This window comes from Apostichopus japonicus, chromosome 20 (genome assembly GCF_037975245.1).
Source record: "Apostichopus japonicus isolate 1M-3 chromosome 20, ASM3797524v1, whole genome shotgun sequence".
NCBI lineage: Eukaryota > Metazoa > Echinodermata > Holothuroidea > Aspidochirotida > Stichopodidae > Apostichopus > Apostichopus japonicus.
The window spans coordinates 3893443-3921016 of NC_092580.1; the positions used below are offsets into that span (position 1 = coordinate 3893443).

Below are 27574 nucleotides of genomic sequence, written 5' to 3' on the forward strand. Positions count from 1 at the left end.
AAAACTGGCTCATACATCATTCCACCTGCACATTAATCTGCATATCATTTTTCTATGCCATACTGGATACATTATTCCCTGGTTGTCGATTGCAAATCCGGTTTCACATGGAAATCGCTTGATCGTATCTAGATTGCAAACATCAAACTGCTCGGAACCATGCTAAACCTCTACTAACCTTCCAGCTTATGGATATGCACCGCAAGTATTGGATTTCTAAACGCCATATCGCTCCCAGCAAATTCCCAATATTTTGGGGGTATTGGGTCAAAGGTCATCACTCATTTGGCTCCAAGATTGAGCAAACTTTTTTTGGAGATTCTTCATGTCGACTATCGGTTGCCTGGAATTGCACACCGGTATGTTACTCAATCTGGCAATTTTTAAAATTTGTGAGTGTATTCTCCAATTGCACTATTGAGATATCCCAATATTGCCAAGATCCAGTCAGCGTATTCAATGTCCGATGCAAGTTATAAGACATTTCCAAGAATCCCTTTCATAGATTTCAAATTCAAATAAATACCCTTCATTATAACTGATTGCTATTGATTGAGCCTATACCGATATATGAGTTAATTCAAACCTAATTGCAAAATTCAAGTCTTGAACATGACTGGCTAATGTGAATGAACCTGCACGAATTGCCAAGCTAATGGCATTGCGCCACAGATTTTACGATCTATGAAACTCTTAAACTGCTTCAAGAAGCCTTTCCAACGGCTTCCGATCTGTATTTTGGGTAAAATTTGCCGCCAATTCTAATGGTAGCATGCTCCGAAGTTAAAGGAAAGATTTATGTTCCTGACAAAAGCAATCTGTTGAATTTGGTCCATAAAATTCACAGATTTTTTTTTATATATTACACATTATATGATTGAAACAAATGTTAATTACATAAACAACCAGTGAAAACACGAGGTAAATTATATCAAGCTTTACAGATACGATGGTTTTTTAAGTTTTTGATAAAATTTTGATAAAGTTTGACAAAATTAAGAATTTTAAAATTGCTATGAATTAAGGCACATCCAATGTGTGAATATTACATGCCACAGTCAGAATGATAAACTTATTGGACAAATTCACTCAACACTTGGCAGTGTCAAAACTTGCCTGTTGCAGCACATACATATTACCACCACAACCCCAGCAGTACACACTTTCATGTTGCTTACTACCACAGCAGTACACATAAACAGACTATATATGAAACAGAAGCTTCCCTTCCTAGCCATGCACCTTTCTTACATTCTCAAGTTTCACCCTCCACTCTTGATGTATACAGTGGCAGGTGTAATTTGATTTTGTGGTAACAAAACATTAAAATGAGCAAAACCATGCAATGACTGCCTGATGTGTCTTTGTGACTCACAGCCAAAGCAGAGCTTAAATATTATGGCAGCTTTATCATAGCAGATTATGTCATTACCATTATGACCACTACAATATACCAAGGAACTCATGGAAATACACAGGTACTGTGGGATTCTTATCAAAAGACAGACACACACACACACAAGAATAAAAAATAGCGTGCAGAATTATCTTGGTCTCAAGCGAAGGACACTCACAGAGTGCTTCAACTTACTTGGATTAAAGGATTATGATATAGGTTGGGTTTCACTAGTACTAGTGAATAAATATTAAGTATTTAATAACCAAATTCCACTCATCACCACCAAAGTCACTCATATTACTTGCGCAATGTTCGGTAAAGAACTCGTTAAGTATCAGATACGATACCACCAAATAGTGCATTAACATCTCCCATTAGTCTGACAGGTTGGAAATTTCTACAACCGATTCTTGGCTCAAAGTAGGCTAGACCCAGGCTGATCCTCACCAAAGAAAATATAGGCTAAGTGTTGAGTGTTCATTTTGGAGAGGAATAAACTTTTGGGAGTTTTTAAGCATTTGTTGAGTCATTCAAGAGCAGAAAGCAGACACTACCTTTCCAAAACATAACCAGTATTTCTTCTTCTTCTTCTTCTTCTTTTAAAATTAAGGGTAAAATTCAAATGTAACATGAGAGCAGATTTGTTATTTTTCCACTGACTGTGAGTGTGATGTAAAAGCTTCTTTATGTAAAAAAATCAGCCTTTGGAAAGTTTGGAATGGAATATCTCTTTCAAGTAAATTTAAAACTATTATTATCATGTTTTATGTACAAGTTATTAAACTACAGACAAATATGTTTTATTTACTAACTTCTCATATTGTATATATTAACTTATGTGAAGAGAGGCACAACTGAAAAAAATATATATCTTTGCAACTTTATCACCAAGATTCTATCGAAATTCAACAATGATTGGATGAAAGTGGTTTTCATTGTCCAAAGAGAGAATTTGATGCTACTTTTGTACTCTCCATTATCTCAGGGACAAAAGAAAGAATAATGCTACTATTGTCCTCTCCATTGTCCGATGGACAAAGAAAGAACAATGGAACTTTTGTAATTGCCTTCAATACCTGAGTTAAGAAGACACAACAAGAACAGCAGAGTTTTAAATTACAATGTTTCAGTGCAATCGGTTGCATATCCAGCAACTATTGGCTGAAGATGATTTCATTGTCCAGAAAAAGGGAAAGAACAATTGTCTAGATACTTCGCCTAATCATGCAAATTTATATTCAAAAGTTACATGCATTTCACCCCATCTATTTTTAATTACCCAAATTACTTCTTTTATAAAGTTCTGTGTTTCTGACATTGTTTTGTTTTTTTTCTTTCTTCTTTGGTATGAATAAATATAGATCATAAATAAATATGGTTATATATATAATATAGAACATTATTGTCAGTTCCTTGAAGCAATGTACATCCAGCCACACTTAAAAATATATATATACACCTTTATAACACGACTATAATGACAAGAAAAACTCATTTTTCAAAAGAATGCAATTCATCAAACAAATATGTACAGTGTCAAAGATATAGTGAAAGCGAGGTTAAACTCTTTGAGGTGCAAGTCAGATTAAATAGAAGAGTGGTGGTGCCATGGTGAAAAAGTAGTGGTTACCGAAAGAAAAAATAGAAACAACAAAATTATGAAGAGAAACGCAGCAAAATGGAGGAATGGATTGCAAAAAGTCCACAAAGCAGATGTATGCACTTTTTGTAGTATGACCATATCACTAACAACCAATATTCATTTTTAATACATTAATTCCAAATAATCATCACTTCAGATTTTGGTACCAGGGTACCAGGGTACCAGTTTACAAATGTCTGTCTGCTTTTGGTTATTAAAATGAATTAGTTTTTTTTGAAGTTTTATGTCTTTCTTGGTGATAGCTATTTTTCTGGCGTTACATTATTTATTACTAGTATGCAAGTATTGAAATAAGTATGGGAAGGATGTTAGATCTAGATTCAACCAGTACCATTTGTCAAGTATCATGATACCCAGCATAACATGCAACAAATTTTATGACCGAATTTTCATATTTGACATAAACATCTTGGTATGAGTATGAAATTTTGGTATGAAAATTCCCTAGTTATTTTTACATATGTATAAATGCACCAAAGTGTAAAACCTCACTTTCAGCAATATGTTCTTTAATAATTTTGTCAAGAGTTCTAAAAGGCAGCAACAAGTTCAACATCCATACATGGAGAACTGTCGTAGCATTGTAATGAGCAGAAAATATGCATTATCCAACATACTTTAAGCAGAAGAATATCGGCTGTCACTCTAACTGTGAAAAGCTCCACACTGCGAGCCAAATTAAAAGCATTTCACCACGACTGATTTCCTGCGTGGAATATTCCATTCTCTAAAACATTTGTAGATCAAAACATATATTGCCTACTATCACAGCTCAAGATGAATTTGGAGATAAATATGGCAGAATGAGATGTAAGCGGTGTATTAGTCTTAGAATATCATCTAGAAATGGTAACAGAAATTTTTCCTGTCCTATTATTTTATAAATTGCAGCAACCATTGTAGAGATTATTCATATAAATTTGGTCACGTATGAGAAAAAAAAAAACCTCAATTATCACTCTGAAGATTTGTTTTCTTTTTCTTGATTTACATAATTTATGCATCATTAAAGTAAGACATTGGGGACCAAGTATCTTGCGCTGAATAGATTTAATGGATTTTCAATATTCATAATCTGTATACTGAGATGCTAACTGAATGGTTGCGACTAAGGCATTCCTTTTAAACTAATACTTGGTAAACCCTCATATTTCATGTCTACACCCGGATATCTAACTCACAAGTTGAAGAAGCGAGTGAGATCTTCAATTTAATAACAAATATATTCAAATTTTTTGTTTATCACCTAAAAATAAATTTGGGGGGGGGGGTGCTAACCTCAAGGACATCTCAAGGGTTTGTTGTATTATGCTTAGGTAAAGATTCCTCTCTTTAAATTTCTGTGTTAGGCTAGAAAGATAGGTTGTCCAAAGAATGTTAATTGCTCAAAAGAACCACTGAATCTCCAGAACATTAGACTACAATAGTCTCTATTCAAATTAATGCAGAGTGAATCTAGTTGCCAATTTTCAGATTCTCAATTCACCTTTCTTCCCCCCTTCCTTCTCTACACTTAACTACTCTTAATTACTTGCAAATACTGCATCATTTTGCTGCAAATTCTAAGAAAAAGTGTTTTTGGAACTTGACAACCATATATGCAAACAAGTGCTGTTAAAGGAAGAGACTGATGTGATGGATGAATAAAGAACTGTGTTAAAATATAAGAATTTCTCAAACCAGAAAAATATTTCTCAAACCCAAAAAATTCTCAAAGATTTTGATCCAACTATTCATATCTTTTCTGTCCTTCGACGATTACTTTTCATACTTGCTTCTTCTTATTTTTTTATATATTTTTTTTTCAACAAATAAGAGGAAATTGAAACATTGAAATATCCCAAACTTCTTATACCAGTGACTAGCATTCATGTCTGTCAAGTTTGGAAGACGAAATTCACTGACTGAAGAATTGACGATATTGATCTTTTCGATGGTTTCTTCATGTCAACAAAACATGATTCTTCCCCCAATCCCCCCCCCCCCCCATCCACTAAACCTTTTCTCATCATTGCACACACAACATTCCATATTTACTTTATTCCATTCACATATCGATTTTAGTAACAGAAGTATAAATCATCTGAGGATCTTCACTGAATGGAGGCAGAAACACTTAAAATGAGTGGAAAGGTAGCATAGAAGTGTGACCAATAGCATCAAAGGTGGTCCATGTTAACAGGTAGATCAAGCACGAGTACGTAACGTTTCCCTACGAAACTGGATTTTGATAATAGTAACAACAACAAAAACCGTCACCAATCAGTAATAATAATGAGAAGGAATAAAAAGTGCCCATTCACCAAACCAAGAAAAAAAGACAGAAAAAAAAATGATGATTTGTGCGGAGCCCACTTACCAACAGCCAGAAAAATGAAAAAAGATACACACAAAATACCTCAATTATCTCAAAAGAAAGAAACGTACCATGTGGAACTGAATAATTTTGTCCAGTATTATTCTTCCATACTTGGGGATGTACTGCATGCAAGGAATAAATAGATAAACAATGTCATTCAAATCAGCATTTTATTCTGTTTTCACCGTTTTGCACAAAGCTCTGCTTTAACAAAATGATCAATATATATGTGAAACAGCAAATAGTATTTTTATTTTTATTTTTATCATTTTTTTCTTTGGAAGGTGAGGGGTTAGTTCCAACACCTCTGGTTTAACAGTATGGATGTATGCTGAAACAGTCCGTGTAACCAAAGTACTCGGTCAAAACACGCACCAAATCTCAAGCTAAAGCGTTACGCATAGTATGAAATACATAGTGTCACTCAAAAAAGTTATTACGAATGTTTTTTTTTTCGAGCTGCTACTTTAAACATGACTGCGAATTGTATGTATGAAGACACTGTGCTATGAAATGCGTATGTACAGTAGTAACGTATTACCCACTGCAGTACTGTAGGGTGCCACCAGCAATTCTGAAAACTCAGGAACATAAAACTGTTTTGCTCAAATAAATATAGAGAAATGGAGGTGGAGTGGTATTACATACCATCTGAAACTTAATAAGGATCTTAAATAGCTAGGAAACGGTAGTTTCTCGTTAACTTGAAATATTGAGGAAGACATGTGTACAAGCAAGGAAGTTCCAACACTGTGCTAACCATTTCCTCTTGAGCTCATCAGAGAGGGCTTAACTCTGACAACACGAGAAAGTCACGAAACTTGAAAAGATTCGATCATTTGACGTGAACTGGACTACTGTACGTAGGTGATACCTCTACTGGGTTGAACGCTAACAAGGTTTATAGCGTTATAGGTAGTTACTAGTAGAAATTAATTAAAGGACAATTAATGCAACTTAGAGGAAGCTTTAATGTTGAATACTGATCTCAGCTACAATAGGAGACGAGGATGAAAGCTTTCAAGCTGGTCAAAGTACAACGACCCATCCTACATCATTTTCCCTGCGAAGTTGAATGTTAATGAGTGAGTAATTAGTTAATTCCCTTTGAATCCCAACATTTCGTACCCCCGACATTTTTTCCCATAGCAGAATAGCAGAATTTCCGTAGCAGAACAGCAAATTGGCAAACTTCAAAAGTTTTCAATTAGATTGTCTTCATCGTTATCATTATTATTCATTATTATTTATATTATTATTATTATCATTATTCTTGTTATTATTATTATTCATTATTAAGAAACACTTGTCACTATTCAAGTTAATGATCTACATTGCTATCGGATTTTAATTTCAAATCAAACCACGCGATTATCCAAAATCGACTCAAAAATCTTCCTGAGATCGCTTACAGCTCCTTAACAACTGCTATCAATTTTTTTTTTTGGGGGGGTAGGACTCTCTATGATTCTCACCAAATTATCAAATTAATCAAACTTGCTCAATTTTTTCTTTCATTTCTGAAAACCCAAGAAAAAGACAAAAAGTTAAGGTGATCTTTTTCCCTGGTTAGAAGCTGCCAGCATTATTCATATCTCTTTCATCTAACTCATCAGTATTTATTAAAATGATATCATTTTCTTTTTTGGTCAAAAAAATTCCAAAGTTAGTTTCACCATGGGGAACAAGCTGGGATTGTATTACCACACCATCACCTAATAACTTTACCATCTTCTTCATGATGTAATTTCTACAAGCTAGAAAGCAACTTTTGCCTTGATTTTTGTTCAATTGTTAGGTATTTATTCAACAATGCATTTATGCATTGAAGATAAGGCACTGTCTGTTGTTCATTTTGCCTTTGACCTCATTTCAAACTTTACAATGATGAGGTAAAAATATGTAGAAAATTTTCCAAAACTGTTGTCATAAAACTTGCAAAGTAATGTGAACAGTTGCTATTAAGACAGGTACTATTACAATCTACAATAGGCATGACTATTTCCATGTAACATCCACGGTGACATACAAACATACAGTCTGGTTTTCATGTTCCTGTAAATCTTACGAAACTAATTACTACATTTTTGCATTCAGCTGTTTTCTAATATATTTGGAAAAATTCAGAGAAAAAATCTCAGTAACTCAGACATTAGTAAAGGGACCATTTTCTCCATAGTATGTTGGAAAATAGACACTGAAGAACAGGCTTACCTGTCTCCTCAGCTCTACTGCACTCCTAGAAACGTAATGAAACATTTTCTGCGGGTCGAGCTGCATCCCCCCCTTTCCTCCTCCCCAACCATCTGAACCTCTCCTTGCCAACTTCAACGGTCCATCCCCATCCCCTCTCTCTCTCTCTCCATGTGTAGTGAACAATAAAACAAATGCAAGGGCTTCTTCAACAATAACCAATTAGCATGACCGTGTTCTCTACCCTCCTTTGTTTCTAGACTTTCCCTTCCAGAACTATGTCAAGCTAGCTGTAATGTGTTTGAATTGACACATGTATCCAGAGGTACAGTAATAACAACTGAGCTGTAAGTAGGCTTACTTTTGAGGAAAACAAAGTGCAAACCACAAAATAAACATGTGTGGGGCCAATGACTGAGATTTTGCTAGGCTGATCATCTTGTTCTTTCTTTTCTAAGCAGTGGGGAAGGTGGGGAAAGGTGGGGCAAGAAGGGGAAAGTAGTGTACTCAAATGCTGTACATAACTCAACAGTTGTTCCTCCGACTCTGAACTATTAGAAAACAGAAAGTTCTCAGCTTTACGTTACAATCACAGAAATTGATTTCCATTTCATTCGGCTCTTCATTTCTTTTGGAAGTGCATACAGGAAAAACATCTAAACACTGCATCAAAAACAACCAGATTAACTTTTTCTACTGTACGTATAAATTCCTACTGTGCTTGTAAACTGTCCAACGGTTGACCGCAAGTTTCATGAACAATCAGTTCACCAAAATTATTATGTGGGTTTTCATCAGCAGCTTATTACTGGCAACAATATGAACAAAGGTCCTTTACCAAAGCGTGTGCCAAGTCTGTACAATACGCAACTTTTCAATCCTTTCAAAGGACGGTCCCCAGTTTTGGTATTCAAAAATTCCATTAAGCCAAACAGCACCCATTCTTAATATATTGTCAATAGATTCTAGTTTACCTTTCTTTAGTTCAGGTCAAACTACCATTTCTAATGGAGTTCAAAATCCAAAACTTCTTGCCTAAATTTTTGGTGGGAATAAATCTGAGGAGAACTCAACCAGATTATATTTTAAGGTATACATACAGTAGTATCCCTCCTTTAAAAGTCCAATACCGTCTCACTTTGGCACATTTAACGTGAAAAAAGGGGCAGCTTTACTATCAACGTTACCCTCCGACTGTGACTCGAAACAAAGCAGAAAGAAAACGAAGAGAAAAAAAACAAGGGGCAAAAAACGAAGCCCTCTGCAAAACTTATAAGCAGTACAGTGAAGAGCCTGTTAACAGCCTGTGTCAATACTGCGGCTGTGCTGTTACCAGCTGGTGCATCATCATAATCATCATCATCACCGACGTAATGTTATGAATTTTTTGGCTTTAATCAGCAGGCAGGCGCAGGAGTTGCTGTGCGGTTTCCATCAAATTCATAGCTAATGAGTAGCGACACTAAGAGAGCGAGCGCCTGCAGCAAACGTATCATCAATATGCATGTCAAAGATGATTTGTCCACATCATAAATATCATGTGCAGATGTGAAACCAGTTCACCCGGCGCTCGCTGCTCTGTGGTGTATGACAGCCTGGTCATTGACCATCACCATCGTCATCCCATCGTAGGATGACGGCGATGATGAAGATGATGATGCCAGGGTGAATGGCTTATCTATGTTAACTACCTCCTCTGTGGCATAACTCAAGATGAATTTGTAGTCTCCATGAATAATATTAAATGTAAACAGAAAAACTGATATTTTAAAAAAAAAAAAAATTTAAAGATAAAAAATAGTAGATGGATTTTTGTGGATAACTTCTAATTTCAGGATATTATTTTGTATACATGTGCAGGAAATAGCTTCTTACTACAAGTCCATTGAAGAGACTGGAATCTTTTGATAATTTGGAGAGACAAAATTTCAGTTATTGCACAAACACCATAGAAGGGGAAAGGAAGAGATATATTTTCAAAATATTCTCACATGTTCAAAATCTGTCATATTCAAAAATTTCAAGAAAGCGTGTTATAGACAGACTTGCGTAAGCTTGTAAGAGCTGTGATGGGTTTTTGCCTAATTTACATTGATTTACATTGATCATGCACCAAGTAGTACTGTAGCATCAAATTTAAGGATTCCTTATAGATCTGTCAGTCATGAATAACAGCTGCTTCTTGCTACAAAACTGTACAACTATAGAACCAGGCTTTCAAAATCATACTTAATTTGACAGCTTAAAAATGAAGCTCTATTTACAGCTGTAAACAGAATGTGGAAAGACCTAACAGTAACTGACCTGCCATACAAACAATTTCACATTTTAATGCAATTGACTCAGGGATAGAAAATCATATTTTTATCCAAATTATCACACAAATGACACACGCAAGATCAATTCACAATTTGATGACTACATGACATTTTTAGTACTAATCCTTGTTTTTTCTTATTTTTTCTTTTTTTTTCTTTCTTTCTATTTTACCTAGAGCAGCAAATCAAAATTTAGATCAATTCAATACAGGTCAGAAATGTGTACTGTTAAACTTAGTTTGATATTTGACTATTAATTTGTGTGTACATGCATGATACCACTATTTGACTAAGGCGGAAAACCATCCTGGTGACAAAAAGACACCAAAATAAATTTGGTTTCCCAGAGAATTCCCAGATCTTGTCCAAAAAAAAACTTTCCTAAATCTCTCCCAAATCCCCTATTGTATCTAGTAGAGTCTGGTAACTAGAGTAAAAAAAATGCTAATTGATCAACACTAATAATAGTATACAATGGTCACTACTACTGTACCTGGGTATTGTTAATTGGAGGCTGCATAGCACACGTATGCACATATTTGACAGCTCATTCGAAAATGAAAATAGTTCTGACACGTATGCATGGTACATAAACACTACGTACTGTACTGTGAACACAGTTAAAACAAGTTCTGCTCACTGGCCAGTTACATGTGTTACATGTGTTAAATTGCCTGACAAATCATTATTTCAAACTTCAAAGTGACAAGTTTTGTTACTATTGATGATGTATTGCCTCGTATATTAACACACTTTAAATCCATCAACGGGGAGAGCAAACAACTAAATACAAGATTACTCACTGACCAATCATCACGATATGTTAGTCACTGTTTTCGTTATTAATTGGAAGATGTATCATGTATTCAATCTTCATTACTAATTCTGCTTCTTCCAAGAGAGAAAGAGAGCTAGCTAGCTTCAAGAATGTAAATTTATACGGAGGAGAAAATGTATAAATCCTGTTTTATGACAGAGTACTAAATCCTTTTATAAAGCTTCTAACTCACAATATATACAAAACAGTTAGTTGTGCATAAAGAAACCAGAAATCGCAAACGATTAGTGGTTCCGATGTCTAAACATACTAATAGCGTAGTAAGCCATACATGGTAATATGCATGAACTTGTGCACACCAAGATGAAGAGGATTAACTATTGACTAATGTCGCAACATATGAAGGAAGGTACTAGGAATCAGTTATTATGTTGATAAAGTCTATGTCGTGACAAAGTATTATAAAATGTTGTGTTTAAATGTCCCAAAAATATTTGGCCCAAACAAATTGACTCAAATATATATATTTGCCCCCCAAAAATTGAACCCCAGGATATGTGGGCCCAAATAGTACCAAAAGTATTGGGCCTCACAAATTTGATACCAAAGAATGTGTCCCAAAATGCACTTGAGGTGGAAAAAAAATTTGGGCCAACCCGGCCCAAAGATGGGCCCAGAATATTTTCGGGCCACGATGGTCCCAAAAAATTGAGGCTTCCATGTACCAGCTATCAACCAACAATTGTCTAAAAGTTTGGCTACAATCTGACCCTAAGGTAGTGGAGTTATATTGCAATGTTAAGATTTTTACATTGGATCCATAACCTCATCAATATTCATAAGGGTCTGCACCAAAGACAACACGGTGCACAAACAAGTATGACAAGTATCCATCACTCGGTTGCTGAGTTATCGCAGACCCAAACAAGTGTCACAGACGCACAAATACACATACGGTAACCTGACTGCATAGGTTTGTTCGCGATGTGATGCAATGCAATGTGATGCACAACTTGAAAATAAATGCAAAGCTTGGAAATTTCGGTCTACCCAATCTGGCTACTGTACAGTAGGTGAGACAAGCTGTTTGGTTCGCACAAGATCCCATACAAGCTACTGTATGTACATTTCTGGTCAACATTCAGAGAATTGATGGATGTACGTTTCACATGCAATTATGTTTCAGCAAATGATCTGCAGAAAGCATGAAATGGCAGCTCCATGGAAATTGCATTTTCCTTTAACTTAGATTGAAGAAGAACCGTCCAATGAGCAGTTACGATCTTTTTTTCTTAAACAGCGTTTTACTTGAGTTGACTAACAAAGTACTGCTTTCAAATAGCTTTTTAATGTACTTAACTAAAAAGTTGTGTAAGTTTAACTTTCCTTACAAATCTTGCATCGTGTTATTGTTTCCCGGTTTTTAAATTCCCGCAATTGCATGTCATATACAGTACAAGATATCATCGGTTACCCTGAACATACTTGTAACTGCAAAAATGACAAACCCAGATATTGGTTCCAAACCCATATACTGGTTCCAAACCCACCCACCCCCCCTCCCCATGCCCTCCTATAAGTCTGGTGTGGTAAATCACCCCCAACCCTTACCCACTGCTGACAAAACTAGCAATTTGTAGTAATGCAGCAAAGACAAAAGAGGTACTGTATGTACAGTTAGTCAATTTGCATTGTATTAATATTATTTCTTGCCAAAGTCCAAACATATAGTCCAATTTATGGAGCACAAATCATGCACAATAATACATCAAAATACTCTAAATTCCCATTGAAACTATCCTATGATCCCATCCATCCCCCCCCCTGACCCATCTCCTTGACCCTAACCCTTCACCCATTCTTGGTAATTTTTGTGTGTGTGTTCTTTCAAGACAACACGCTTTCCTTCATAGCTAAGTACTGTAGCCCATGTTGTACTGACTAGGTGAAAGTGCATGGTTAAACAGATCAACTGTCTTCAACCTGAAGAATACACTGTATATGAGGTCCCCAACATGAAAACCTAGATTTAATCAAAGTCAATGTATTCATGATTTTCAAAAATAAAACAATTCCATGATCAAATTGATCCAATACATTTTTATGGTTTTACACTACCCTTTCTTTATTTTTTTTTTTATAGTCTCAGACTATTTCATTATCATCTGTGCCTGTTAAGTCACCACATGTTGGTAGCTCGACAAAATGTTCATAAAAAATTGAAATGGCTTTGTTCATTGTTCAAATTGTCAGCTTTGTCGGCATTGTAACTGTTTGTTCTTCTGAAATTGCTACTCGTGAAAATGCTGCTGATTAGACATGCAATACAAAGAGAAACTAAAGAAGTGGACTTTCTTCTTCATTTCTATTTTACTTGCTATGACTTTTTTTTTTTCTCGTTTTTTTTTGTGTGTTTCCTTTTTTCCCTCTCTGAAGAGTACTTCAGCTTTCCTTTATCTTCCTAAAAAGAAAAAATCCATTTAACGCTAATTGCTCCTTCAACCGTATGGAACATAACTGGGAATGTTATGATAGTGCAAGGAACCCCTATACGAAGACAGTCTCCGACTGCATCAAGAAAACAAATTCAACTTACGTTTTGTGTCATGATTCTGTAACAGTGCCTGGTACACAGATCGGTCTGAAAACAATTTGATTAATTTGATTAATTCGATCAAACATTCATCGTACGGAATTGTTCCGACAACTTTGAAGGTGAAATCATACATGAATACATTCAATATGGATGGAAAGCAAAGTTATTATAGTCATCCCTTGTGTTGTTGGTTAACATTCTTACTCCTAGAGAAAGTCTATATTTCTGTTTAAAAATTTTTTTTTTTAAATCTTTGAATTAATAATGTATAAAACTGAAGCATAATTTAACTTCTCTTTCTTTAATATAGCTTACAGAAGTACCTTTCGAGATTAATTAAATTGCGTAAATATGACACGTAATCCTGCTTCTCATGTGAGTCAAACTTTTCCTTTGTAGTAGATATCAATTAGAAGCGAACTTAATATTCAATTCACAGAAGTGATGTGGTGGTTGGGGGGGTAAGTAAATTATATTTCTCTCCTCCTTCCAAATCCCTATCTCAAACTCTTCTATCTCTACTCCTGTACTAACATCCTCCTCCCTTCCCCCCCCCCCCAATTGCTCCATCCCTGGTTACTTGTAGTAAACAATTCTTGGGGAAGAGCTCTGCATAATTGATTTAATGAAGAGACCGTAAGCCATTTAGAAGGCAGTCACGTTTAATAACATCTGAGAGAATCACTCCCTCAAATTGGGTAATTGAAAGCTTAATTGAACCTAATTGAACCTTATTTGTTTACCCAAGTCACCAAAAATTGTAACATCATGTAGCACTGTCCAAACAAACTCGCTAGTCCATTATAAACTTCATTTGTGCAAGTTATCTTCTGTTTTACGTCGAAAACACAGTTGTGAGACTGTAATGCACACACACATGGACAAACCTAATTGGACAAAGCTGGGTTTACAAAATGTAATATTTACTGGTATGCAGGTCTCTGGATGGTACAAGTTGTAATCAATATGCAAATATATACAGATGAAGATTATGCAAATTATATACAGATGAAGATTGGTTTGAAAAGAGGACCCATTGGAGTGGTCCATATATTATGCTACAGCACAAGACCTGTTTTTCCAATCTCATCCAAAAGAGGGGGGGAGGGGTGATCTCTTTGGAATGAGATGTGACATGACAGGTAAGAGAGGGATGAATTAAATCTATGGATAAACTATGAACTCTCAATCCTGCAGGCTTGGATAGTTTTTGGATACATGTCCAAGACACCTTTGCATGATGAGGTTTGCTACTCCATTGACTCCTAATAACTGATCCCTAACAACCTTGGACATAATTACTCTCTGTATATTATTGCCAGAATGCTGCTACCAAGGTATGAAAACACCAGCTGCTCAAATGTGGTGACCCTCAAATTTCTTTTAGTGCAATTCCTGTTCTTTTATTCACAATATTTATCAATTTACATATTTCTATTATTACATTTCTGAGATAAAATTGTTCGACAACATAAGACCATTCTCTACCTAAATATTCCTTCTCACATGTTCCAGAGATGGTTCCGTCGTGAAAAAGTCGTACGAATTCGTTTTTAAAAGAAAGAAGAAGAAAAAAACTGTACGTGAAATTTGAAACCAATCATAAAATGGAGAGGATGGTACAACCTTTCCATTTCCTAATCTACCAGGGAAAGTTTTTTCATCACATGATTATGAAGGCGGGCTTTGCCTGTTAACAGCAAGTCTCCACCAACGGTAGTCTCCTCATCTGCTTATAATATGAGTCATCAAATGTCATCCATATTTCATAAATCCACGATATTCCATTACCATATCTCATCTCGCACACCAGTAAAATTCAAAATTATAAACTACGAGAGTACCATAATTGAAGTAACGTACACAAAAACCATCGCAAACTGTCAACTGAGTTCGCCGCTGCGTTAGAATACCGAATGCATCGTATAAAACAAACGCAGTTTCATGGCATATGTAAAACATGCATAAAAAAAAAAATCGAATGTTTCATGTTTTCCTTTTATTTGTAATTTCCATTTTTGGGCTTTCAATTTTCTTTTTTGTTTTTTTTCCTTTTTTTATTTATCTTGGCAATGGATAGACTTGCACGGAATTTGACTTGGGCTATTTTTAGTAAGGAAATTTATTATTCTTCAAAGCAAAAGTTTGTTTACGTTTGGAAATGTCACAAACTGCTAACAAAATTTACCTGTTTCATCTCTATCAGTGTCAAGAAAGAAAGCTCTTTAGGTAAACAATTTTTGTTTTTTTTCATGTAGTAAAGGGGAAAAAACCTTGGTGCATGGATGATTAAGAATATTATGAATTCAGCCTTACAAGTACATAACCATAGGTGTGTTGAGCCAACTAAACTTTAAAGCAATATGGTCACTTCTATTATAACATATAGTTTTGCTAATTTGTTTCTTTGAAGAAAAACTTGGCAGTATTTCACAATTTATTTAAGTTTACGGTTTTATTTTTCTAATTAATTTTGACTATTAATGATATATCTAATTTAAACATGAATTGCTAATTTATATATACCAAATATTACATACCACTGAAGTACAGTATACAGTAATTGATAATTTTCTTTTGTTTACAATGCCCTCGTCAATCCTAACATAGTCAACCACGCTGTACAGTATGTCAGTGACATGATGAAAGCCGTGAAAATGACCAATTTTTCTGATCTCTATATTGTAGTCTTCATGATTATATTTTATTTTTTTTATTCCAATCCAAAAATTTATTTCAATAGTTCTCGTCAATATTGGACATTTATGTATCTCTCAGTTCATATGATATACTGTAATATGGTCAACTGAATAATTCGTTAGGTTTTCTTTCTTTTTCTTACAATTTTTGTTTCTTTATTTTTTAGTTCTAGTTCAAGCTTATACAACTGGTCAAACTTAGCCATTTAATCCAACAAGCTTGGTAACAGATAACACCCTCCCCCCCTGCCCTCCCTCTCAACAAACAGTAACATTTTCTTATTAACCGTTCTCCAACCTCCCTCAGCCTCAGACCCCTTCCCCCTACCGAATCGATCAAATGTAGTCACACAGTGCTCACAGTTTTCAATTTGCTCTTGACTGACATTTTTCACATGGTGATTCTGTTCTCACTGGAGGAAGTAGTCATTTTCCAAAGTGTGAATGATGTTGGAATGTGTTAATTCTTTCAGATTGTCTCTTTTGAGGAGCAATTTTTATTAAAAACTTGTGTGCAAAATTCAAATGACAAATTTCAAAACGGGCTTCAGAGAAAGAGGCCTTCACAATACTTTTTACAGTCTGGGTACATGTCAAAACAAAATGTACATAGTACTGCTTTTAAGATCCTGGGGATGGTGGGGTAGACGGAGGTTGGAGGGTGGGGGTTGTAAATTGGTTGGTGTAGTCTTGTGTATAATGACAGTTATTTTAAATTTAAGTATTCTGAACTGTTCTTTAACACCATCTATAGACTACTGTATAGACTCAGGGTTCGGTTTCTTCCCGAAGAAACCTATTTTTTCCAGGGACGCGGAAGAAACCTATTTTTTCGAGTGGAAAAAACATGGTTTTTTCCACCCCAGAAGAAACCTGCAAACCCTGTATAGACTATTGTATAAATATACGTTTAGATGGCTGGAGATATTATATTGCAAACACTGTTGGTTTTGAGATAAGCGAGGATAACCTTCATCATTGTTCAGCAAGGTTTGCAACAGAAACAGCAGGGGGGGGGAACACATTTTTTTTGTTTTTTTTTCGGATGGAAGAAACAGGTTTCTTCCATTTATTTGCTCTTCCAGTTTCTTCCACTGAAATTGGAAGAAACTCAAATACCTGGGAAATTTCTGTTTAAAAGTTGCAACACAAATATTTTGTGTACTGACTGATTAATGTAAAATGTAAGAACTAAACAAAACTGAGCCACACTGTCAATAAATCAACAACAAAAGTCTTGGGGCATGGAGCTACTGGCTACAACTTCCTGCTTATAGCCAGGAGATAATCTTGCTAAACAGACGTGGATTTTTCAATGCATTTAATTTGGTATGACCTGGATTAATTCACTACAGCTGGTCCAGTTCTGTGTAATTGTAGGTTCTTGGGTCTGGCCACATCAGTTTTTAAGACATTCACATTCCACGTAAAGAGATTTAAGAGTTAAGTACTATTGTGGGAAGGCAATGGTTGGATTGGGAGAGGGAGAAGGAACCAGTATAGTGTAAATGACCGTTTAAATTTGTTTCTAGATGTGTGTTGCCAGTCTTTGTATATCAAAAACCATAATTTGTTTCCTCTCAAAGAATTCATACCAAATGTACATTGTCACATTTTGATGGAAACTGACAAAAGTGTTTTAAATTGCCTATCAACTTAACGGGAGGGAAGCAAGAACTAGGAGACAAGACTATGAGAACAAGGAGACAAGACTATGAGAACTAGGAGACAAGAACTAGGAGACAAAAACTAGGAGACAAGACTAGGAGACAAGAACTAGAAGACAAGACTAAGAGACTAGGAGAACTAGGAGATAAGAACTAGGAGACAAGAACTAGGAGACAAGACTAGGAGACAAGGAGGACTAGGAGACAAGGAGGACTAAGAGACAAGAACTAGGAGACAAGAACTAGGAGACAAGATTAGGAGACAAGGAGGACTAAGAGACAAGGAGGACTAAGAGACAAGAACTAGGAGACAAGAACTAGGAGACAAGAACTAGGAGACAAGACTAGGAGACAAGGAGGACTAAGAGACAAGGAGGACTAAGAGACAAGAACTAGGAGACAAGAACTAGGAGACAAGAACTAGGAGACAAGAACTAGGAGACAAGAACTAGGAGACAAGAACTAGGAGACAAGAACTAGGAGACAAGACTAGGAGACAAGACTAGGAGGACTAGGAGACAAGAACTAGGAGACACGTAAGTGAGGTATGACGTATATATATTCCTATGAACTTTAAAAGATGATGTCCTTTGCACACACAAAAACCTTCCCCCAAAAGTTCCTATCATCAAACTTTTTACACATTTTTGGACTTTTGACACTCTCATTATTGTCTAGGATTTTATACTGTAACCTTTGATAGTCAGTTCACCTGAAGAAAAATGTGCTTGGGGGGAAACTAACAGCAACATTAGCAGGGGCATTAGCTAAAATAAACTCTCCCTGGGTCAGACAAACTCAACAAGATAATTGTCAACATCCAACATAAACTTCAGGTGGGTAAATAAACTATCACCCAATCAATTTCCTCAATAGGATTTTTTGATTAAAACTTGAGGATGCTGTTATAAGAAGGTGAGCTTTCAATCTTAAAACGGTCTATTGAGCCACATCGTCAGGCGCCATAGGAAGAAACGTTTTGCTTTAGGGTTTGGTGAAGTTTTGACCCTACTTGGCAAATTATTGAATACAAAAGTTCTGCTAACATAATGCAGTTCATGTACATTACTAGCATGACCTACAGTACCTTTGCGAAAATTATACTTCAAAATAAAAAAATCAAATACAAATATGCTCTCTGTGCTAATAAAAAAAAATAATATGGAAAAATGACCGGGTAAAGAAATTTTTTTAATTCATAAGGAAGTCAATACATTATTTGCTCATACATGTTTACATTAGGCAACAAACCTAAAGAATGTCCTAATTGCATTTGGTAATTTACACTGAGTGGGTTCGACAAAATTGTGTAAGAAATCAATGGACAATATAAAGCACAGCTTATTGCTCAAGGCTGGATCCCCCACTCAAAGTAGCGCACTGTCCACTGAAATACTGTGTGAAGACAGATAACACTGTTATTTACAGTATATATATAAGGCCAAACGTCCCCCACAGTTTCTAGATTACGAAACAAAGCCCATTGATTTGTTGTGCAAAATGAAACAATATTTTGACTAATCCATTATTTACCAGTACATTAATGAGCCCCAAATCTTGCTATCAACCTTAGCTATATGTTAAACTATTTGTGTGATGAACCACTCCTCCAAATAGCAATCAAATCTTGTTCAGTTTGGGAGGGAGGATGTTTATATCCCGGGACTGTCATTGCTGTAAATCTGTGATGTCAATTATTCCTGCTTGAAACGGAAATGCCATAATTAGGTCGTGTTACATGGTCAATATTGTTTATTCAATATTGGCTAAATCCATCTCAGTTATAGTTACTTAACAGGAAATTAACATTGTGATTAAGACAGAAAACAAGATATTGAGGCACATGTATGTACATGGCTTGTTTACTCAAGTCTTCAGCCTTGGGTGTGAGAGAAGGATCATTCATCTCCCAAACTTGAATAACCACATTACTTACAACCAGAAAGTTTTTTATCAGTGTCACACACACAGCAGACCAATAACGATGGTTGAGTTTGTGTCTCCTCTAACATTAGTCTTCTTCCCATTTCAAGAAACTCTGCTCAAGCATCCAAAGACCTACCAGTGGTCCAAGAAGACTAAACCAAAGACTTAATTTCTGTTCAAAGAACCAAATCTATTCCTTCAAGTGGTTGCAAGGACTACCACTTGATGTATTAAAATACTGTGAAAGCACTGTCATGTTCAGATTATTCATGGCTATTATTGGACTGTGCAGACTTGTAAAACGATATCCAGGTTTGATAACCTGAATGCCTTCCTTCTCATTCCCTCAAAACCTCCTCATCCAACTCCTCCCTAACCTCCGACCCCCCCCCCCCCCAAAAAAAAACACCCTTTACACCATCTAACCTTGCCACCCCAATAAACTACCCCTCGCCCTCTCCTCTCACCCCATCAACAATTTCACCCCTGCTTCCTCTAATCCCTGCTTTCTCTAATCCCTGCTTCCTCTAATCCCTGCATCCTCTCACCTCTACCCCTCACCCCATACTGTCTAACTCTTTTCCATAGGGATCCCTTCAGAATGAAAGGCTTCTCAATAACTGGGATGTTCATGCTGAAGGTCTAATAACATGCACTTTGTCAACTTAGACAATGATAGTAATTTTCCAACATATTTAGTCTAGATAGATGGATAGATAATGACTAGCTTACACACATACATACAGCGCTATGTTGGAAAATGCTCAATATCACAGCTTTACTTTGCCATTAGCAGACACAACAAAATTATGGAAAACTGACTCCTTTCATTATAAAATGGTTGCCTGGAAACAATAGAACACACAGTACAGCATTAGTCACTCAGTAGCTGTGAAGGTATTAAACACATAGGCCTTGCTTTTGTGAGGGATTTGTATATAAACTGTTTGCATGACTGCGTGCTGTACCACTAAACAAACTTTTTAACCGTTTTAGGTGGAGAAAGAGATGTGAAAACCAACCCACTTTCACTCTGTAGTACTCGATAGCTAGCCCTCTAAGACGAATAATGGGAACGAAATCCACTGAGCAAATAGAATTAACTCAAACTGTTGTTACAACTTAACACCAAAGCACTTTCATGATCAACTCCACAAAATATTAAAATCTTCGTCTGTCCCATCCTGGTTCCAGACACAATGTTGTGCACAAGTTTGCAAATTGCAATGTTTAAGGTCAGTCATGAGTTATTAACCCTATGCTGCTATTAACCTAAAAAATAATGTTCAACTGGGGCAGAGAGCAAAGGTTCACAGCTGTGTCCGAAAAGAAATAGTCACAAAAGTTTTGAAAAATTTTAATGAAATATGAAAACTCTTTTTACGTACTTCAAAGTGCAAACGGGGGAAAAGCTTGAAACATTTCCCCCATCATCCCTAACTTTCATGTCTAACAGAAAGTTGTGGATAGACTAGTTACGAATTCATAGGAATATTTCAGGTTTCAAATATTGCATCCTATGAAGGTAAATGAAGTTGCACCAATGGATACAGCAGCTGGCATAATTTCCAATCCTATCCCTACACTGCAAGCACAGCCAATTAGAGATCCAACATAGAATCGACAATCAAATCACAATATTAAAGTAACGGAAATAGGGGACCCCATGAAATGACTAGATGCATCGTATCTTTGGACAGTCAATTTACTTCTCCCAACAGCAAATGCCATTATCCTCGGATAGCCAAATTACGTGACCAATTTCATCATCTTAAGTTTGATGCCCCCCCCCCCAATTGTCTTCAATTTTGACTTTCCCCAATCTGTAACAACACATGACAAATCTAATTCCATTGAAGTCTTCATTGGTCTAGTTCTGACTAACCTCAAAAACTTAAAATTAACTTCCGTCACAAAATCACTTACTTACACTGTACAGGTTGGTTTAAGTCTACAGGGAATTCACATCCACTATCGGGAGAGAGAGAGAGAGAGGGAACCGCTGGACGACAAATTTGACAATGGTAGCTGCTTCTAACAGATATCTAGATCTATAGATACAAAACACATGCTGTGCATAGATATATGCTCACTGTTAATACTATTGTGCATGCATCTAACTAGGTCTATGCATCTGAAAACATAAAAATGTGTTAAACTAAAACAGAACAGCCAGTAGGGTATGACAATATATTTCATATAAGTGTCATAATAACGTTTTTTTCAAATTTTCCATAGGATTTTTTTGTCCCATGCATTATATTGAAATGACATGTAGAAGCAATGAACGACAACTTTGAACTAATCGCAGAGGAAGATGATGGCAAAGTTAACACTCGCTAAATTTTCGTGTCAAAGTTTGTCATACTACACAGGGCAGTTCTGTTTTGTTTTTTTTTGCTTCATTTTTTTTGCAATCTTTCGTCCATAACATCGTAGTGTATAAATGAAATTTGACATACCAGGGGTGCCAGGATAATTGTGGGTTGCAGCGTTACTGGTCCATATGGGAGGAACTGCATGCAACAAAAGAGAAAAGTTAGAGAAAAGGAAGAAATAGTTAATGGATAAACATATGATATATGATGAGACAAGAAAAGTGAATCTCAAAAACAAGAATGGAATATATGTATATATATAGATATATATTCAATTCGAAAGGAAGAGAAATAATACTTATCAGTTACGTAAACTGAATAATCAAATGTAATAATGGCAGGCACATCGCATCCCGTGAGTATTAAGTGAAGAAGAGCGCAAGAAGATAAGCCACTAAAACCAATCAGCAGTTTTCAAATATCTCTAGAAATTTGCTTGCAGGACTATTAAAGCAGCTTTTCGCATTTCGATCTCCCAATTTGAGTTCACAGTTCACAGAATGATAATGATAGAGATTGATTAGTAGTTTTAATTGATGTTTCCAGAATGAGATGCTTCATTAACAATGTAGGAAGGTTCATACATCAATGACATTCATGATCCTTATACTGTTTACTGCATTATGCAATGGAACTCACACATATACAAATAAAATTAAAAACATTTGTCAGTCTTGCTGCTTCACCAAAAATTCTCACTCAAAATTCAAAATTCAATAAAGGGGGGGAGGGGGAGGGGGAGGGGGTTTCATTAAAACCAACTTACATTTGGGAAATGTACACTCATTGCATAAGGAAATATATCATCGACTCATTGCTGCATTGATGATATAAGAGTTGAATGTTTCGTCAGACGTTGTGCATTTTAGATTACATCAAAACAAGCTCCCGAGCAGGTAAACGACCTCATTGTAATCCACCCCACATTTACTGATAAATTCGCTTCTATTAAGCAGCAAGATCCATACTCTAAGCAGATACTTCTTGCATTTGTCATTAAGCGCAATTTTTGCAACGTTTGACAGCTTATAATTAACCCCTCAGCAATCCCATGGAGGGGGGGGGGACTTGATGGCTTTGATTTTGTTTGGTAAAGCAAATTTTACGATCGCTACGGTTTCATTCCCTGCGACATGTCGGAATAAATCCGTTTTCCTTGATCAAGATTTGAAACCTGAGATAAATTATAAACTTTTAGGTACATTTTAAATGAGCTCAATGTTTTTTTTGTACGGAAGAACCATTACTTGATTAACACTAAAGAACAGGACGCAGTGTGAGTTATCTCAAACGTTAACGCTAATGACAATTGCAGTTTTGCAAAACGAGATCTAATTTTCTCATTAAATACCTTGACATGATAAGATGATAACAATTCTTAATTGATAATTAAGACTGTTAATTCCCAATTTTAGGTACTTTTCCTTTGATTAAATAATGCAAGTTTTTTAGTACACATGTGAGCCTTAACAAACCCCCAAGTTGATGTGGAAAATGTCACATATATATCCAACATCCATTGTGTACGCATAAATTTATAGTCAAAAGCTTAGCAATGTAAACCGACAAAACCAATGCATGATTGTTCTAGTTGGCACTTCTGTATATCCTAGCTAATGCATACCCAACTGCTGATAACAGACATAATTGCATATGTGCAGTGATACACTAATTGTATGAAAAGATCGGTTACATCGCCTCTCAAATTTTTGAGAATGAAAAAAGCAAAATAAAAAATAAGAATCAGAAATTCATGCACAAATTTTTGCATGGAACAAATTTCATGGTAGACTCAAAAGCCCATTAGGACAGCATTTCAAAGTAGCTGAGTGGATGATGATCACTTAAACAATGGTAATACAACGTAATACAGAGCCACAAGTGTTGCAACTGAACTTTTCCAGAAGTAGATACTACATTCAATGCTTCTAGAAGACGTTAAAGTACATTTAACCTGTTACTCAATTGCGGCATTAACAGTAACACACAGTCAGTGCTCTATGAAAAACTACTGTTGCTATAAAGTGCTGGTAGGCCAATCATACTCTGCCACTTGCTGTCCATTTCTACTTTTTTAAGTTTGAATACACCCTAAAGGTATACAAGAGCCACCCATGACATAAAAAGTTGTTACACAGCTCAACACTAGGCTATAAAAGATCTATAATATAATAATAATAATGCACTACTTTACCTCCTGTGCTCATACCATAACCACTGGTATAGTCATAACCTGGGTTGTCTGTGATATAGGACATTGCGTCTGCTTTGCTAACTGGCGCTCTGAACCCTGGCTTTTATATATACTGTACATATATGTGTCTACAGTATGGCTGCCACAGAGTGTTGCATTTCTGCCATTACTTGGCTATCAAGTTGCTCTGAAAGGCAGAGTTGGGCTCAAATGGAGAACCAAAGTTTATTCTTCAGCAAAGTTCAAAGAACCACTTTCACAGTTGAACGGTTTTTACCAAGACTACAGGTCACCAGATCTATTGTTAACTAAATCCGAGTGGAGCGGAATTGGAAGTAAGAGAGGTCCCAAACAATCAAAACGAGGTAATCTGCTGACCATTTGTCTTTTCAATAAAAGCCCTATAACTAAATTAGCCTCCAGCGAAGAAGAATACCTTGTGGTAGGTAACAATGAACTTGTTTCACACCCACTTGATGGCTTCATGGCCAGCGCGTAATGACATAAAATAACCTATGGGAAACTTTGTCGGATTAATCAAACCTATGCTTATCTGTGCCTTAATTAGGAGCAACTTATTGAATGCACTAACTTTAAAACTAGTATTAAAAAAAACGTGAAACACTATTAAAGTTGCCGTATGTTTTTTCCAATGTCAATTCACAAAAAGAATTTATGTACAAAACAGTAGCCAGCAATGTATACTAGAACTATAAAACCTATCATGGCCCACAACTAAACATGTTACAAATGATTTCCTTGCATAAATGATTCTTTACAGACATTTAAAAACGTTTACAAATTTATCAAACAAAGTTGTTTTTTTGGGGCTAACTTGTTAGAATACCAAACAAAAGGCAGGTAGGTAATGCATAGGTAATGCACAGTATAGAGAAGGTTCAGAAGGTCCTATATGAAGCTGTCCAAACTAAAGGACTCAAAAGGAAACCTTTAAAGTGACTCAAAACAATCAAATCACTTCAAATCTTACTAGAACATCACAGACTGAACCTCCCTCAATTTGTCACCATGGAGCACTGGCAAACATCAATACAGTTGTAATATCTTCTAAAAATTATGGATACCCACGGAATCAGACACTCCAAATCGGTCAAAATATTTGAAACAGTGTGTGCAATAAGTCACTGAAACTTTCATAGCCTTTTTAGAATATCGTTTACCGAGTCATTGTTGTGCCATCCCCCCCTGTGTGTAGAGTGGTGCAGACCTTAAAAAAATGTTGCTCAGGAAAGGCTGTACAGAGGACTTACTAGCGTACATCTATTGGCATTACAAAGGTTTGCTTAAAAGCTGTGCTGTACTGTGATAGTAAGCATCCACCCAGAGCTTAATATTCCAAACTACAAACCGGAAAAAAATGTGCTATGGGCATTCAGAATGGTAGATTTGCAAGAGGGCGGTGCTCCCTACCCCCCCCACACCCTTCCCAAGAGGGTCATGGGGGAGAAAGAAGTGCAAGAATGGTACCAATTTGTGTTAAGCTGAGTAGATCGGAAAGCATACATGTAAAACATAGGAGACAGGTATGAGAGGGATGAAGTAAATATGACAGAACTATACAGTTTTCTGACCAGAACATTCAATTCCAGTCTGTTAAAAACCTCATAACCAACTCTACAAACTTTGACCACACTGCCGGCCTTTCCCAAATCGGCAGACTGGGCCACAATTTTCTTTATTCTGTCTTGGGGTGGAGGGGGATTGTTTCGTTCTTTACTACATTTGTTTTATCAGCAAAGCCTTTTGACGATCATTGTCACTCGCCTAATGACAGAGAGCTGCTTTGGTATGATATCAAATGTAGGGGCCACTTTCTTTCTACCAATCCCATATTTCCTGGTCCCCATATTATAGCAGGTGCACGTTTTCTTCATCCTCTTGATGGGCAGGAAAAGTACAGCTAAGGGCAACCACGCATATATCATTATCTGGGGATGATCTACTATGGTTCTACTTAAGAAGGAAATTTGACAGTAGCTATTAGTGCACCACATCTACAACCAGATTACCAAAAACTCATTGGTGTTGGATATTTATGAAATACCTGTCCCTACCTGTCTCAGGTGTACATATGCACTCCGAGCTACCCAACAAAAGTTACCACTGCTATTAGCACTTCTACCCCACCGACCCACATCGGGGGTCACTACCCATTACCTCTTCCTCCCAATCTACCACTGTGAAGTCTTACAATGCTACTTTTCATGCCATCAATTAGATAACAATTTTTAAGTTCTCTCCAGATTTGTGCGATAAACTGGTACAGCCATCCTAACGAACACACTATGAGAATACTTCTTCTCGCCTTTTACAATCTGAGCGCAATTAGCAGAAAATTACCTCATGACTTGATAACAATAGCGACTAATGTCCCGATTCTTATCTGTAATAATAGCTAGGACTTAATTGGTACATCTACTATTAAACTGCTGCAGGCCTAGGCTGTGGTGACATTTACTTCCAGAGTTGAGACACAGGCTTGCTCGACATTTCAACCATCTGTTTTCGGCATAAATGCTACACACTAGCAAATGTTACATCTCGTGCTCAAGTGTCTTCCTGGGCAGACGCCAACGCAACCAACTCAAGAGACCTAAATTACTTGTTTGATTTCAGATGCTCATCTTCAGTCAATCCATATTCCATACCAGACAGTATTAGGGAGCTTTTGTTTTATCGTGTGTGTGTGTGTGTGTTTGTATATAAATCATCATTTGTGATAAAATTTGCTAATCAAACCAAATGGCAAACTTCCTGCAGGCCACACTTCTGCCTAGATATATACACACAATTCACACCTGTGTAAAACATCTAGCATATATACTATGTTTGAGAATACGTACATGCATATACATACTAACTTCTGTTTTACTTCATATTATTTGTAGAGCACCACTGATTCGATTTATGCATTGAATCACGGTCTGACTTTCATCATAAAGAGGTGAATAGAAGAAAACCTCAATTAAGAACAACCATCATAGAGTAAACTGACCATAAATGATAAGATGATACATGGCTTCATGATCTATGTCTTTGCTAGATTTCCAACTTTTTGAGACAAAGCCTTAAGGTGGTCACATAACAAAAGACCCATTTCTATCCATCTGTGGTATTCTGGGAGACCTACTGTAGATTGAAGTTGATTTCCCATTCATGCAGCTAGTTAGAACTATCACAACTTGACGTCTCGCTTTGTATCATCAAGAGAGAACCTTACAATCACAGAGATCTTAGGCAGACACAGAGGACACAGGCAAAAAAGGAATCCCAAGATATGTCAGGGTTTCGCACGACAAAGAGACAGAAAGTTGCGATGCATGGATCATGACACTGGACACTGATATGAACATACTGTGACCTGCTGAGTCATTACATATTAA

The 27574-nt window shown here is 36.2% G+C and overlaps 1 protein-coding gene and 1 long non-coding RNA gene across 45 annotated transcripts in view; both read right to left on the reverse strand.

The window, feature by feature from the left end:
- The window catches only part of LOC139961909 (uncharacterized), an 83687-nt gene that overhangs the window by 40947 nt on the left and 15166 nt on the right, over positions 1-27574 (reverse strand). For 12 of the 44 annotated variants that reach the window (XM_071961590.1, XM_071961576.1, XM_071961593.1 and 9 more), the window contains one exon: positions 22061-22114. In XM_071961590.1, the coding sequence (XP_071817691.1) occupies positions 22061-22114 (54 nt within the window). Of the gene's footprint in view, positions 1-5489; positions 5544-13306; positions 13352-22060; positions 22115-24170; positions 24376-27574 lie in introns of those variants that run through there. The other 32 variants (XM_071961575.1, XM_071961565.1, XM_071961587.1 and 29 more) reach the window with 7 other exon arrangements.
- On the reverse strand, positions 16288-19100 carry LOC139961678 (uncharacterized). The gene is made up of 2 exons (XR_011790963.1): positions 18163-19100; positions 16288-18092 (listed from the first exon to the last, which is right to left on the reverse strand). It is a non-coding gene; the product is annotated as an uncharacterized lncRNA (long non-coding RNA).